At 48.5% G+C, this 16608-nt stretch overlaps 1 protein-coding gene across 1 annotated transcript; it reads right to left on the reverse strand.

Annotated features, from left to right (window-relative positions):
* Positions 1-266: 266 nt before the first annotated feature.
* Positions 267-14537, reverse strand: CDC25A (cell division cycle 25A). Its single transcript, XM_015428389.1, has 9 exons — positions 14401-14537; positions 13256-13333; positions 11047-11199; positions 8451-8546; positions 6993-7055; positions 5877-5975; positions 4293-4423; positions 1663-1774; positions 267-762 (listed from the first exon to the last, which is right to left on the reverse strand). Exons 1-9 carry the CDS (start codon positions 14419-14421, stop codon positions 622-624), a joined length of 894 nt encoding a protein of 297 aa, XP_015283875.1. The 5' UTR covers positions 14422-14537; the 3' UTR covers positions 267-621.
* Positions 14538-16608: the final 2071 nt, after the last annotated feature.

Here is a 16608-nt window from a genome sequence, read left to right on the forward strand (position 1 = left end):
GACGTGACAAAGCCGCTTCCCCTTAGACCGCAAGCAGGCCTCACCCAGCACACCTTGATGCTCCAAGCAAAACGGGCCCTGGCTCTCTAGCGGGCCTCCTCGCCACACACTTAATGGCGGGAAAGGACATTAAAGAAACCAGCTGCAGCTCGGTGAAGACCACCTCCGCCTCCTCCTCCTGCTGGTGCTCTACCCAGAAAGAGGCCCCGAAGCAACCCAGGCATACCTCAGCCACGGCTGCAAATTAGCTTCATTTGACTGTACTAAAATTTAAAAAGGGACACTTTTAACACACACACACACTAAAATCTCATGGTTAACACTCCAGAAGGCACGGACAGTTCCCCGTGGGAGCTCCGTGTACACGGATTGTCTTGAGAGGCACACAGATGCCACGGATCCACGGGCGGAATGTCAACGGGGCCGGGGCCTGTGGAGCGGGCGACCCAAGTGCTCCCACGCAGCCTTGCCAGAAGGGATCCAAAGATGCAGCGGGGCAAAGGCCATGCGAGGAGCAAGGGAGTCCCTCGGGCTGCAGGGCTCAGGCAACAAGCCAGCTTACGTCCTCCTTCTGCCCCCGCGTGGCAGGCGAGTGGAATCCGGCTGCCCTGCAGAGGAATCTCAGAGCTTCTTCAGGCGACTGTACAGTTCCCTTTTGCTCTTCTCACCGGCCCACGTTCGGCTTTTTGTGCGGAACTTCCTCAGGTCTTCCCTGAAGTCCTCGTGGTGCATGGGGCGATAGCCCTGCGGCTCACAGTAGCTCTGGCGGGGGGAGGAGAAGCAACAAGTCTTAGGTACCTTGTCAATCACTGACAGACTGGACAGACCACTGGCCTGATCCAACATGGCTTCTCTTATGTTCTTATGTATGGTCTTAACTCATCCCACACCGATCCATTAAAATCATCCAGCTGTTTGCCAAGCTGCCCAAAAGCTACCCAGAGGAGAGGACATCAGACCAGCTTCTCAGCTTCTGAAATTGGGAGCACCGTCTGCAGTGGCTATCTGAATATGTGGAGCAACTTATTTCAAGTGAGGTCACCGGCCCATCTAACCCAGGACCTTCCTCCCCAGAACTCAACAGCCAGAGACCTTTTCCAGAACCTGATACCAAGGGGCCTTTTAAAACTGGAGAAGGCAGGGATTCCGTCTGGAACCTGCCTCATGCGAAGCATGGGCCCTGCCACTAAACTAGGGCCATCCAAAATCAGTAGGCAACAGTGCAAAGGAAGTCCAGTTGGGTTTCTTTGTTAAGACATGCGAGAAGCCAGCTGTTATCCACAGGACTGCCAGGGAAGTTTACTGCAAAAAGAACCCCCCAAACCCGAATGTTCTCCTTCATGAGAACTCAAAACCTAGCCTGAGTTATGACTCTCTTGCCAAGAAGAGATGTTGTTTAGGGAAGACACACGCATGCGGAAAAGATCAAGGAAATAAGGGTTCACGGCTCCAGCTCAAACCTCATGACACTCCCGGTCGCCAGCCACTCTTTCTCAGAGCCGGGCCTCCCTTGCAAGGTTGCCGGGAGGATAAAGTGGGAAGGGGAGAGAAACTAGGCACCTCAGCCAGAGGGCACTGGAGAGAGGGGACAGGGGACCGATACTGAGCTAACATATGAGAAGCAAGCGAGAAGGATTCTTAACTAAATAAAATGAGACTTACCCGGAATTTTAAGAAGAAGTCCTTATAGCCCCCTTTCAGGACATACAGCTCCGGGTAATGCAGGCTGGGGTACTCGTTGCCAAGACGGTCTCTCTCCCTCACAAACCGGCACCTGCGGCGGGGGGAGCGAGAGAGAAGAAGAAGAGATCGGATTTATACCCCGTCCATCACTCGGAGTCTCAGAGCGGCTTACAAACTCCTTTCCATTCCCCTCCCCACAACAGACACCCTGTGAGGCAGGTGGGGCTGAGAGAGCTCTTGAGAGGACTGCTCTGAGAGAACTTGTGACTGGCCCAAGGTCACACCAGCAGCTGCATGTGGAGGCGTGGGGGATCAAACCCGGTTCTCCCAGCGAATTATTCACACACTAGTTACATGCAGGATGGCACTTGATATGGGGACCCCTCGGACGACAGATTGGAAACTAACTGCCCCAGAACAGACCACTAGTCGCGGACAGCTGCTCGCAACACACTTCCTTGACACAGAACTCATTTCACTGGTGCCTGCTTTGTTTCCAGGCATGTCCAGTGATTAATTCATAAGGACAAAAAAAGGGAAAAGGGAAAAAACCTGAACCTAGAATTCAGAACCTCAAAAGGTTAGTCAAGAATGGAAGAGAGATAACTCTAAAAACCTAATTATGAAGCATACAAAAATATACATGTATTTATTAAACACAAATTAAAATAACAAACAAGGGCCCATTCATACCTCATATACAAATATAAAAATACAAAGGCTGATGAAATAGACCTAACGCGTTTCGGTCTTCACAGGCCTTCCTCAGAGGTCTAATGCAAATAGAACATGTTGGCTAACATGTAAAAATATATACAATTATACATATACAAAATAAAGACCAGAAACCAATTGTTCCAAAGTTTAACCACTGGGCAAAAATACAAATGAAACCTCCAGTGCAATCACATGTCCAGTAGTACTTCTCTCTGGTCAACTAAAAATTCTCCTGAGATTGTATAGCCAAATGTTCCCAATGAAATATTCCTTAAGTTAAAAGCTTAGGTTTTTAGAGTTGGCCCTCTTCCATTCTTGACTAACCTTTTTAGGTTCTGAATTCTAGGTTTTAAGTGATTAATTCAACCTGGAAAGCACGAAATGGCTTGAGCCCCTCCCCTACAAGCCTGCCCCCCCCTTCATTCTTAAAAGAGCTCAGTGTTTCCAATGTTATAATTTGGATGGATTTGGATTGTCGCCATCATCTGCTGGCTTTATCTGTAACTGTTGCTGTTTTAACTGGTCTTGGTATTTTATTTATTTATTTATTATATTTATACCCCGCCCATCCTGCGAACGGGCTCAGGGTGGCTAACAAAGTTTCTGGAAACAAACTGGCTTTCTCCACAGCTTCTGAATTTCCAGTTTTTATCTCTAAGAAGGATCTGATGACCCAAAAAGTATATACATTTTGCCACAGCAAATAATTTGGTACCCATTTAAGAAAAGACTTTCCCGAACCATTCTATCCACGAGTCATCATCCAACTCTTCCCATTGCGACCCCCACTCTCAGGGCCAATAGTTACTTTTGGGAAGACTTACATGCCACCTTTCTAGAGGAGGAAGGAGGAGGGAGGAGGGGGAGATTGGATTTATACCCCACCCTTCACTCAGACATCAGAGCAGCTTACAAACTCCTCAGGGCCAATAGTTACTTTTGGGAAGGCTTACATGCCACCATTCTGGCAGAACTCAAAGAAGAAGAAGAAGAGAAGAGATTGGATTTATACCCCATCCTTCACTCGGAGTCTCAGAGTGGCTTACAAACTCCTTCCCCTACCCACGACAGACACCCTGCGAGATAGGTGGGGCTGAGAGAGCTCTCCTGAGAACTGTCCTCGAGAGAACAGCTCTGACAGAACTACGGCTTGCCCAAGGTCATCCAGCCAGGTGCAAGTGGAGGAGCGGGGAATCAAACCCGGTTCTCCCAGATTAGAGTCCGTGCACTTAACCACCACATCAAACCAAGCATGAATCTATAATAAACACCTCCCACCACACTCCCCTGGTGGGCAATGCTCCCTCTAAGCTGTGGAGTCTTGTGAGCAAAAATTCTGCTTCGTGAACTCCTGGCATTACAGTTGTGAGCGAGCAATTTGGCTACTGCATAAATTAGTTTGCTCTGGAGCCATCCTTTCCCAGCTGAGACAAAAATGTGTGAGCCGGAGGCTAAAAGACTGTGAGCTAGCTCACACTAGCTCAGCGTAGAGCAGTGATGGCGAACCTTTTAGAGACCGGGTGCCCAAACTGCGACCCAAAACCCACTTATTTATCGCAAAGTGCCAACACAGCAATTTAACCTGAATACTGAGGTTTTACTTTAGAAAAAACAACTCATACATTAAGATGATCCAAACAAAGTAAGGAAAGCAATCCCAAATGCTTTCATTGACTTAAAATTATTTGGCAGAGAATTCGACACTTTAATGATGGTCTGGGCCTGGCTGGGGCGATGGCCCGCGTGCCCACAGAGAGGGCTCTGAGTGCCACCTCTGGCACCCGTGCCATAGGTTCGCCACCACTGCCGTAGAGGGAACACTGCAGGTGGGCATCCCGCAAAGGTGCCGGGCTCTGAAGAGGAGAGAATGGAGGGCATGCGTGGGCACTCACATCCGAGGCCCCCGCTCCGATGAGAACTCGCAATGGAAAACGACGATAACTCTCCTGTTGTCAGATGACACGATGGGCTTCTTCAGCAAGAAGTCTTCCACTTCCTCTTCCATGTGGAGGTTTATAGCACCCTAGGAAGGAAGGGGAATTGGTTGGTTGGCTGGCTGGCAGGCCCGGGGGATCACGGCATGGCGCAGGCAACTGGGTCACGTTTCGTCACATTCCGCAGTGCGTCTGACGTTCTGTGCGTGGCCGATTTCATGGCGGCTGAAAAGCTGTGGCCCACCCCAAACACCCCACCCCACCCGACAACAGGGGGCACCCTCTTGGCACAATACTGGCAGATGTCCGGTAGCAGGGCCACCTCTCAGCATAGAGACCACCATTCTGAAACAGTGGTTGCCTTGTTTATTTATTTAACTTGTAACATAGAGGCCAAGGACTCAAAAATGGTGGCGGTGTGCTCTCAGCATCCAGACGGTCAGCCACCACCACAGACTGGGCTCCCGCCAGGCTGTTGGATATTAAAGTAAATTAAATCGATGCTGATCTCGGGGCTGGGGCCATAACGTTAGGAGGCGGCACCCTAGTTGAAGGCCTGGTGGAAGAGCTTCGTTTTACAGGCCCTGCGGAACTGTAAAAGGTCCCGCATGGCCCTGATGTTGTCCGGGAGCTCGTTCCACTGGTACGGGGCCGCCGCAGAGAAGGCCCTGGCCCTCGTCACAGCTAGCCTGGCTCCTTTAGGCCCTGGGAGGGTCAAACGGTTTTGGGACCCCAATCTTAGTGCTTTCTGGAGGACAGTAAACTGCTCAATACACCTTCACCTTCCTTCAGTAAGCGGCTCAATACACCTTCACCTTCCTTCAGTAAGGAATACACCTTCACCTTCCTTTCGTAAGCTGCTCGATACACCTTCACCTTCCTTCAGTAAGTGGCTCAATACACCTTCACCTTCCATCAGTAAGCGGCACAATACACCTTCACCTTCCTTCAGTAAGGAATACACCTTCACCTTCCTTCAGTAAGCTGCTCGATACACCTTCACCTTCCTTCAGTAAGCGGCTCAATACACCTTCACCTTCCTTCAGTAAGGAATACACCTTCACCTTCCTTTCGTAAGCTGCTCGATACACCTTCACCTTCCTTCAGTAAGCGGCTCAATACACATACACGCCCTCCCTCCTTCCCAACTTTGAAATCAGTTTGCAGTCCAAGACAGACAGCCCACTCCATCCACCCTTTGACAAAGAAAACAGAAAACCTCAGGTCTTTGTGGAAGGTCAAATTTGAGTACAGCATTCTCATGTTCTAAGGAACAATTCCTTGTCCAGGGAAGGCAGCAAAACTGGATGGATGGTTCAGGCCATCTTTCCTTGACAAACGAGCCTCCCCAAAGCCCAACCTCTGGAAGGAGTCCTACGATGACGATTGCTAAAAGATGGCCACAGGCTAAACTTTTATCAGCGGCAAACTTCCAGGAGGAGACTGGCCTTGTCTGGGGCTTTGGGATTCACTCTGGCAAGCCTGAGATGCTTCTCCTGCTCCACAAGCTAACCGGGATGCCTCTGGACAAGTTCCCAGTACCTTGATATGGCCTCCTTCATACTCATAGGGGTATCTGCAGTCAATTATCACACACTCCTTAATGAACCTCGTGAAGCTGCCGTTCAACACTGCAACCATCTAAAGAGAAAAACACGGCCAAGAATTAGACCTCAAGGACGCAGCTCTGCTGTTTTTATTTTAACAGGTAAACGGGTGTAGCGAAATCCCACAATGTCTCCTTACTCACAAGGGCCCACTTAAGTGTCTTCTCTCCACTAAAAGGCACGTCTCCAGAAACAAGGAAATCAAGTTTGCAATCCATGTGAAGAAGAAAAGGAGATTGGATTTCTACCCCACCCTTCACTACCCAAAGGAGTCTCAGAGCAGCTTACAATCTCCTTTTCCTTCCCCTCCCCACAACAGACACCCTGTGAGGTCGGCGGGGCTGAGAGAGCTCTTGACAGAAACTGCTCTTTTTCAAGAACAGCTCTTGTCAGAACTACGGCTTCCCCAAGGTAATCCAGCCAGGTGCAAGTGGAGGAGGAGTGGGGAATCAAACCCGGTTCTCCCAGATTAGAGTCCGCGCACTTAACTACGACACCAAACTGGCTCTCGTTCCCTACAAACTCCTTTCCCTCCCCCTCCCCACAACAGACACCCTGGGAGGTAGGTGGGGCTGAGAGAGCTCTTGACAGAAACGGCTCTTTTTCAAGGACAGCTCTGACAGAAGTACGGCTTGCCCAAGGTCATCCAGCAGCGCAAGTGGAAGAGTTGGGAATCAAAACCCGGTTCTCCCAGATTAGAGTCCGCGCACCAAACCACTGCACCAAACTGAAGTGAGAGGGGCCCTGACTCAAGTGGAAGAGCACACCCTTTGCACACAAGCATGATCAGGTTCAATCCCGTTTTTCAAAAGAACTCAGGCCGCAGAACTTGGGGGAAACGTTAAATGCCAGAGACCTTGGAGAGCTGCGTCAATTTCAAGGTTCTGACACCATGATCGATGATCCAAGGTTAAAAAGACTTCTTCCTCTTGAGGAGGGGCTGGGGGGGCTCATCTCACTCAGTCTAAGGCGGCTTCATGTGTTCAAAATACATGCTTTTACAGAGGCAAGTTTACACTCAACTCAGGGGAACGCAGCCTGTGAAACTAACCATCTCCGGGTCGATGTATTTCAGATCTTGATGCTTCCCATCCACAGTGTGGAAAAGGTAACCCTAAAAACAAAAACGAAGGCTTCGTTAAAGCAAGGAGACCAAAGGCCTGGAGACCAAGAAGCCCTACGAGGAAAGGCCGAGGGGACTTGGAAATGTTCAGTCTGGAGGAGGTTGAAGGGGAACATGACTGCTCTCTTGAAGTATTTGAAGGGCTGTCGGCTTAAGAGGAGGGCAGGGAGCTGTTCCTGTTGGCCGCAGAGGAGAGGACTTGCAAGAATGGGTTTACATTGAGGGCAGAACGGCTGAACATTAGGAAAAAAACTTTTTGACAGTCAGAGTCGTGCCACAGTGGAATCAGCTCCTGGGGGGGGGGGGGGTGGGCTCCCGGTTGAGCTCCCCCTCCCTGGCAGTCTTCAAGCAGCGGCTGGACAAACACTAGTCAGGGATGCTCTAGGCTGGTCCTGCATGGAGCAGGGGGTTGGACTAGATGCCCTGTAGGTCCCCTTCCAAGTCTGTGATTCTAGGATTCAAGGAAGTTGGCTACGCAATCTCTGCATTGCAGAAAGCAAAGGGAGCTTCGCAAGCACACGAACCGTGTCCCTCGCTGCTCCCCAGGGAAACTCAGACCCCAGCTGGGCCAAAACCAGCAGGTCAGAGCAGGGGTCTACAATCTTTCAGAGTCTGTGGGGATCTTTGCAATTCTGACACACCGAGGTGGGCACAGCCACAAAGCGGCTGCCGCAGCTGACCTTCAGTTACACAGCAAAGATGCTTGTGCAGTGGTGGCAGCTGTTGTCAAAGCAACGGTTTTTAAAAATCTGCACAGCCAATCAGGCGAAGATGCTTGTGCCGTGGTGGCAGCTGTTGCCAAAGCAACGGTTTTTAAAAATCTGCACAACCAATCAAGCGAAGATGCTTGTGCCGTGGTGGTGGCTGTTGCCAAAGCAACGGTTTTTAAAAATCTGCACAGCCAATCAAGCGAAGATGCTTGTGCCGTGGTGGCGGCTGTTGCCAAAGCAATAGTTCTTAAAAATCTGCACAACCAATCAAATCGCCAATGGCCAATCAGAAGCCTCGCCCCAGTGCTGGGCTATATGCTAACGAACGATATACTCCCAGCAAAACAAATATATCATAAATGGTTATAGTTCACTCTTAGCGTATATGAAGAAGAAAAGTCATGTTTCACAAGATCTCCTACTCACAGAAATACACCCGTGCTGTTTAGTACCTGTATCATGACTAGCTGTAAGATATTGTTAACTGCAATTTATTGAAACTTTGACTTGATATTTATGTGTATTTTGTAAATCCATTTGCAAAACCAAAAAAAAAAAAAAAAAAACCATGAAAAAAAGAGCGAAGAAGCCTCACTGGTCAAAAGTCCCACCCGGCCCGGCCCTCTTTCTGAAAACACTTGGCAAGGCCCCAGGAGGCAAGAAGGCACCCCTTTACCTTTGAGAAGTCTCCAATCAGGTCCCTCGGGTCGCTGTCCAGAATATTCTCTATCTCTGTTGGGGATGACAGCGGTGCCCCGATAAGGGTCTGACTCTGGAGAAAGAAAACAGGAAGCGATATGGGACACGGAGGACCAAGGCAGGCTCGGGTCGTATTGACAAACACCTAAACTCATCTGGAGATTAGCTGCCTTCGGTTCTTAATGCCTCTCTTCAAGGAGGACGCAGACTAGCTAGAAAGGAGCACAAAGATGAGACCTGCAGAGAAGGCAAGGAATGAAAAAAGAGCAACGGGGTGAAGTGTGTTCAAACGGTCTTCTCCTGAAGCAGAATGCCGGAAGCCCATTTGAGAAGAGGCAAGAGCAGGTTTGGGGACCGGAGGTGACTGGGCGGGGGACGGGCTGTTGCTCTGGATTTCAGAGCTTGGAATTTTCGGAAACCTGCCTGGGCCAATGTACCCTCTAAGCTTCACAATGTTGTGAGCAGAAATTCTACCTCGTGAGCAAGAAAAGCTAGCGGCATTAAAGTTGCGAGCGAGTCTACGTTTGACTATCGAGTAAATTATGTTTTTTTTAAAGATCACTCCCACAACCTTGTAAACATCTCAGAATAAATTATTTTAAATAGGCTATAATGGAGGATCGATCTGGGCATATCTGGGGCTCTGGGGGGCCCCTCCTGTTTTTTGAGGCAGAGGCACCAAATTTGCAGCATAGTTGCTAGTGCCTCTTCTCACCCCCCTATTGAGATATATGTCTAGGTGATAGAGGTAGCAAGCAGTTACTAGATCAGTTTGATCTGTTTGACAGTCCTAGCTGTCATGCTAGTGATTAAGTGTTTACAGCCAGGTGTTATACTAGCAGGTGTTCTCTGTCAAGCATTGTTAGAGTAGGTAATTAATTCACCTTGTTAGTGATTGGCTGGGTTTAGTATATTAGCTATCAGCTTGATAAGCTAGGTGGGGACTTAGTCTCTCAAGCTAAGGCATGGTATGCTGTATGATAGCCTGTATATCTCTGTGTACATATTCACCATTATATCTATATAAACTTTCTATGCACCTTCATCACCAGTCGGTCCAGCTTCTTATTTACTACACCCAATACCCACCCACCCCCCAAGTTTCAAGAATTTTGGACCAAGGGGTGCAATTCTATGGGCCCCAGAAGAAGGTGCCCCATCCTCCATTGTTTTCAATGGAGTGGAGGAAAAAAGGCTTTGTGTGCAGAAGCAGAAGCTCCGGAGCTGGCAGCGAAAATTCTGTGTGCCAGCACCCCCGTAGCGCAGCTTAGAGGGAACTTATGCTCTTGGACCGCAAAGAGAAAGGGGAAAACACAATGGATGGCAGAAGAAAATGTCATGCGTTTCAAAGGATGTCTGAAAACAACAGGTAGGCAGCAGGGCTACAGTTAAGGTGTTTACACTATAGGAAGCAAAGATTAAGTTAGACGTTTGGAACGGTGTTTATTATTATTATTATTATTATTATTATTATTATTATTATTACATTCAGCTTATACTCCGCTCGAACCCCCCAAAGGGGTCTCTGAGCGGCTTACATATTTCATTATTCCTATCTATGGGCACATACATGGTCAGGGGCTGCCTACCGGCACCCAGTGGTGGGATTCGCTTGTTGTTCCTTCAGCTCGGCTCAGCTCGGTTTCGGCTTTGGCTCGGCTACTCTCGTCTGCTTCTTCGGGTGGACTTCGGAGTCGGCTTTTTTAAAAAAAACTTTTAAGAGCACGTCGGCTCAACAAAGGCTCAGAGCACAAGATATGTTAAGGAAAAAGCCTGAGCACAAATTAGCTGGTATCCCACTTCTTTTTTTTTAAAGTACCTAAGCGTTCACTTTATACCGTAGTTTCTAACTGTAAGCCATGTCAAGCAGGACTCTCAAGAGATGGCACAGAAATATTCTAAATAGATACTAGATCGCTAACATTCTACATCATTGGACATCACCTTCTCAAATGGTTCTCCTCTTAAACCACTCTACACCACCTGGAATCAGCAGGCAAAGACCTGGGTGCAAGGTCAACCACATAGGCGAAGGTTCTTAGAGAGCCAGTTTGGTGCAATGGTTAGGAGCGCGGACTCTAATCTGGGAAAACCGGGTTTGATTCCCCACTCCTCCACTTGCAGCTGCTGGGTCACCTTGGGTCAGTCACAAGTTCTTTCAGAGCTGTTCTTGAAAAAGAGCAGTTTCTGTCGGAGCTCTCTCAGCCCCACCTGCCTCGCAGGGTGTCTGTTGTGGGGAGGGGAAGGGAAAGGAGTTTGTAAGCTGCTCTGAGTGAAGGGCCGGGTATAAATCCAATCTCCTCCTCCTCCTCACGATCCTCGAACTCCGCTCTGCCCCAGGAACTAAGGCGAGGAGCGCTAGCTGCTGCCACAAGAGCACGTCACGGTGCACAGACAGCAGGGAAAAAGTTCCCCTCAGGACTCTGCAAAGGAGCTCAGGTGCCCAGATCCAACACCTGCTGCCCCAGAGAAAGGGGCTCACGTCTGCCACTTCCTCCGGTTAGCGCCCACAGAGACAAGTGAGCTCAGTGGGGACAGGAGAAGAGGTCATGCTATGTTCTCCGGCTACCAACCGTCAGTTCTTCAGATGGCACTCCACCAGCACTTTTCCTCTTCTTGGTGGCCCCCGGTGAATTTTCTTCTTGGGGTCTTTCCATTCTTTTCAGGGAAGCCTTGGCCATACTGTACGGCTCGCTTTCTGCCCCCAGCGGCCTGCACCGTTTATTCTGGACAAAAGCCAAAGTGGCATTAGCACTGCCAGGCCAGCCAGCGGCTTCAACCAGCAACCCCTCCAGGCATCAAAGGGACTCCCAGCTCCCTCAGAGAAGCAAGAATGTCCTAGGGTCTTCACGAGGTAAGCTGCCTTCAGGTGACAACAGGCTCTGGATAGGTTGTAAAAGGGCAGAGGCAGGACAGATGTAGCAAAGTTCTAGGCAGGAGTCTGAACCAGTGTCCCCTCTAAGCTGAGTTACTGTGAGCCAGCTCACAGTCTTTTAGCCACTGGCTCACACATTTTTGTCTTAGCCTCAGGAAGGATGGCTCCAGAGCAAACTAATTGATGCAGCAGCCAAATCACTCGCTCATAACTTTAATGCCAGGAGCTCACAACATAGAATTTTTGCTCACAAGACTCCACAGCTTAGTGGGAGCATTGCTCCTGAGCAGTGTTCCCTCTAAGCTGGGTTAGTGTGAGCTATCTCACAGTCTTTTAGCCTCCGGCTCACACATTTGGGTCTTAGCCTCAGGAAGGATGGCTCCAGAGCAAACTGATTTATGCAGCAGCCAAATCACTCGCTCACAACTTTAATGCCAGGAGCTCACAACATAGAATTTTTGCTCACAAGACTCCACAGCTTAGAGGGAGCATTGGTTCTAAACCTGTATCTTATTAGAGCGCTGGCTGAGGCAGATGGCCACACATACCAAAGAGCCCTAGTCCTGTACAGACAGGCAAGTAGGCTTGGACAGTTCAGAGTTAAGCAGCCACGCACCAAGTTCCAAGTTAAATAAAATAAATGTCTGGGATTTTAGAAGTGCAGCCAGGTTAGCTTGTTGCAGCAAAAACAAGCAGGAGGTTCGGTTATTCTAGCGCACAAATTCATGCCCTGGAGATCGCTTTGTCAGATGCATGCTGTAGATCCTCACCAGATGGACTTATACCAGCCACGAAGCATAGGAAGTACAAGGGGAGATGTAATTATGTAAAATGCAATGCAATCGAGAAAGATACAGAGTCCGTTCACAGCAGCAGTCACTGGCCAAGAATTCCCAGGTTTCACTAATTAACACCTATGATGATTGATTCAGTTGGTAGCCATGTTGGTCTGAAAGCAACAGAACAGAGTCCAGTGGCACCTTTCAGCCCAACAAAGTTTAATTCTGGGTATAATCTTTCATATGCATGCACACGTCTTCAGATACCCAGATATCTGATGAAGTGTGTATGCACACAAAAGCTTGGTGTAGTGGTTAAGTACGCGGACTCTAATCTGGGAGAACCGGGTTTGATTCCCCGCTCCTCCACTTGCAGCTGCTGGATGACCTTGAGCAAGCCATAGTTCTGACAAGAGCTGTCCTTGAAGAAGAGCCATTTCTGTCAACAGCTCTCTCAGCCCCACCTACCTCACAGGGTGTCTGTTGTGGGGAGGGGAAGGGAAAGGAGTTTGTAAACTGCTCTGAGACTCTGAGTGAAGGGCGGGGTATAAATACAATCTCTTCTTCTTATACCCAGAATTAAACTTTGCTGGTCTTAAAGGTGCCACTGGTATAAAATATAGAATCCAGGACTTCCTAGTCATCATAGGTGATAGGACAAACACCTATGACTAGGAAGTCCCAAATTCTATATTTTTTTAAAAAAATTAAAAACTATCTTTCCATCCAACTTAGGGTTCCCAAGGGAACGGATAACCAAAAAGCATTAAAACAAGCTTAGAAATGCATACAATTATAAAATAATCCTTACTATTACAATTTTAAAAATCTATTTAGAATTAAATTAAACAATCCTTACAATTACACATAAACGGGAAGGAGGGCCAATGAGACAGAAAAGTCTATACAATGACAGAAGGGGACAAATTAGGGTAGGGAATTCCAGCACTTCGGTGCCATAACCAAGACTATACATGAACATACTTAAGAGAAGCCCCTCAAAAGCAAATCACTCTAATACTTCTAAGATGGACACAAAACAGAGACGACTCTGAACTACACTGGAAATTAATTCCCCACCCCCAACCAAACAGGTTGAGCTCCACAGGGCTTCGACACCAATCCTACCTGGGTTTCCTGCCGCGTCTTCATCACCAGAGGCGCAGTCCACAGACTTGCCATTCCAAATGGCATCTCTTCGTCATTCTGAAAGAAGCATCGAAGGTCAGTTATATCAACTGACGCTAGTGGTAACTGCAACAGCTGTCAAACAGAGCCAGTTTGGTGTAGTGGTTAAGTGCGCGGACTCTAATCTGGGAGAACCGGGTTTGATTCCCCACTCCTCCACTTGCACCTGGCTGGATAACCTTGGGCAAGCCATAGTTCTGATAAGAGCTGTTCTTGAAAAGAGCAGTTTCTGTCAAGAGTTCTCTCAGCCCCACCCACCATACAGGGTGTCTGTTGTGGGGAGGGGAAGGGGAAGGAGTTTGTCAGCCGCTCTGAGACTCCTTCGGGTAGTGAAGGGCCATGGGGTATAAATCCAATCTCTTCTCTTCTTCTTTTATTTCACTGACTGATTTAGTGCCCTTGGTGAAAACAGCGGCTTGGGTACCACAGAAACCCACAGTCCTAGTTCTTAGCCCTTAGATGGAGACCCTGCAAAGTGTTCTGGAACTCGGCCAGTAAGTGGCTCTACACTCTACATGCCCCCCTCCACCTACCTACTGACCAAACAAAGCCCCTTAATGCCAAGCAGTAGAAATCTCTCACACACACCCATCGTCCGTACCAGGTGTCTTGGTACTACTTAACATCCTAACTCTCTTCCGTCTCTTCCATTCCAAGGGCAGGCATACTAAAGGCCTCCAATTTTATTCAGAAGGGAACAAAGGGATGCTCAAGGCCACCCGTGAGATGGGTGAAACTCTGACCGCTGTGCTGAACTTGTACTCTCAGTCAGTGTTCCCTCTAAGCTGAGTTAGTGTGAGCTCGCTCACAGTTATTTAGCCTCCAGCTCACACATTTCTGTCTTAGCTCGGGAAGGAGGGCTCCAGAGCCAAGTAATTTATGCAGTAGCCAACCCGCTAGCTCACAGCTTTAATGCCGGTAGCTCACAAAGTAAAATTTTTGGCCCACAAGACTCCACGGCTTAGAGGGAGCATTGTCCCAGTAGAACTCTCTACCCTGGCCGCTTGCACAGAGCTCAGAAACCGCTGAGCCCAAGAGCAACTCCTGTTCAAAGGTGTTAAAGAGACAAATTCACCGTCACTTACACTGACATCTTGCCCATCCATAATTTCTAGGAATCCATCATCTTCATCTTCTGTTCCAGGGGCCTTCAACGAAAGCTGCCTCAGACACGCAGGACTGCACTTTCCCAGGTTATCCTCACTTTTACCACTAGGAAACTAAAGCCAATTACAGTTTAAATGGTTGCATTCCTACTTTCGTCTGACATCTACAGCTTTTCTTCTATAAGGAGAGCACCAGAAGCAGTTTCCGAACAGCATTTCACTCTTGCTACTTAGTAACTCCCCTCTTCGCCTTTGTAAACCCGCAAATACAGATCCTACATGCTTGCTGAAAGCAGACATCCAACAACAAAGATATCTGTCCCAAGCTACTTGCACAACTAAGATGCACAGAAATGCATTCCCCCACCCCAAATCTTAGGCCTTAAAGACCTCAGGCCTCTGCCACAGGTATCAGGTGTTAATATCTGGCATCCAAAAGGCAACGAGGGTGCAAACTTGCCTCCCAAAATTGTACTTTGAACACTAGTGTTTGATTTTGTACTCAGCAGTTTCGTCTAAGAACAATTTTCTCCACGCCAGTTTGGTGTAGTGGTTAAGTGTGCGGACTCTTATCTGGGAGAACCGGGTTTGATTCACCACTCCTCCACTTGCACCTGCTGATGTGACCTTGGGTCAGTCACAAGCTCTGGCACAGCTGTTCCTAAAAGAGCAGTTTGTGTCAGAGTTCTCTCAGCTCCACCCACCTCACAGGGTGTCTGTTGTGGGGAGAGGAAGGGAAAGGAGTTTGTCAGCCGCTCCGAGACTCCCTTGGGTAGTGAAGGGCAGGGGGTATAAATCCAATCTCTTCCTCCTCCTATATACTAAGAGGTCTTGACTTTCTATGGTTTTATACATGCAGAATTAAGAACTGCATTATAAAAAAAAAAAAATGGTGATTTCTAACAGCATGTCTCTTGTCCTCAAAATTCTGGAATCTGGCCTAAAAATACAAGCAGTGTGTGTTAAAGGCTATAGTATTGAGAGAACGATGCTCTGATTTCTTACATCATTTTCAGACAATTTCCTCCTATGCTCCAGTCTCACTTCCCCTCTGTTAAAGGGAAATGCTTGGACGTGGCACTCAGAAACCTGCAAACTGAGGGGAACCACCAAGACACTGCAATCTGTAACCAGAGCTCCTTGGCTAAAAGACAGACTGCCTTGATCCATGAGCACTTGGCTACTAAACGCCTCTCTATGTGTCAGAGCATCCAGCCTCCCATGTCAAGTTTCTGCTGCCCCATAAGTCTGACAAGCCCTGCAGGTGGTCACGGCTCATCCCCCAACCCAGTCCTCTCTGAACCAGAAATTCCGTTCCAAGGTGGGGCAGACCCCACCCTGAGGAAGCCCCAATACATTTAGCCAAAACATCTATACCCTGTTCTCCCCACAGATGCATACCATAAACCCTGGGACAGATTTCTGCCTTTGTGCAGAAGTGTCCTGTTCGCCATCGAGGAGAGAGTCGCGCAGAGAGCTACGGGAAGCAGGCCGCGTCGGCTTCTTGAATTCAAAGGGCTCCTTGAAGGAAAAGAGAGCCATTTCGTGAACTGAGCTGAGGGTAACTATTGGCCACCTCTAAACTAAGCTACCCCAGGTTCCAAGGGAGACCTATCGTTGAACAATGATTATCCCATTAAGAGGCAATCTTTCTGCAAAGGTTTATGGCCCTGCTCACCTCAGAGTTTACCAGCCAATCTTTTTAACAATGCAAACAAACAACTGACTTCATAAAGATGAAGCTTAAGAACATAAGAGAAACCAATGTTGGATCAGGCCAGTGGCCCATCCAGTCTCCAACACTCTGTCATACAGTGGGCAAAAATACCAGGGGCCATCAGGAGGTCCAGCAGTGGGGTCAGGACACTAGAAGCCCTCCCACTGTTGCCACCCCCAAGCACCAAGAATTAACAGAGCATCACTTGCCCCAGACCTAGAGTTCCTATCTAGACCTTGTGCCTAATAGCCAATGATGGACCTCTGCTCCATATGCTTATCTAGTTCCCTCTGGAAGCTGTCCATGCTTGTAGCCGCTGCCCCCTCCTGTGGCAGTGAATTCCATGTGTGAATCACTCTTTGGGTGAAGAAGGACTTCTTTTTATCTGTTCTAACCCGACTGCTCAGCAATCTCACTGAGTGCCCCCCAGTTCTTGTATTGTGAGAAAGGGAGAAAAGTACCTCTTTCCC

The sequence above is a fragment of the Gekko japonicus genome, unplaced genomic scaffold (genome assembly GCF_001447785.1).
Source record: "Gekko japonicus isolate JY-2015 unplaced genomic scaffold, Gekko_japonicus_V1.1 scaffold6562, whole genome shotgun sequence".
Classification (NCBI taxonomy): domain Eukaryota; kingdom Metazoa; phylum Chordata; class Lepidosauria; order Squamata; family Gekkonidae; genus Gekko; species Gekko japonicus.

Bases quoted from the DNA above. Each gene is read 5' to 3' on its own strand.
- CDC25A (XM_015428389.1), bottom strand. From the start codon at position 14,421: ATGGATGGGCAAGATGTCAGT. The intron at 13,334-14,400 runs GTAAGTGACGGT...TGCTTCTTTCAG, and splicing joins TGGATGGGCAAGATGTCAGT to AATGACGAAGAGATGCCATT. The intron at 1,775-4,292 runs GTGAGTGCCCAC...CCCCCGCCGCAG, and splicing joins TCGGAGCGGGGGCCTCGGAT to GTGCCGGTTTGTGAGGGAGA.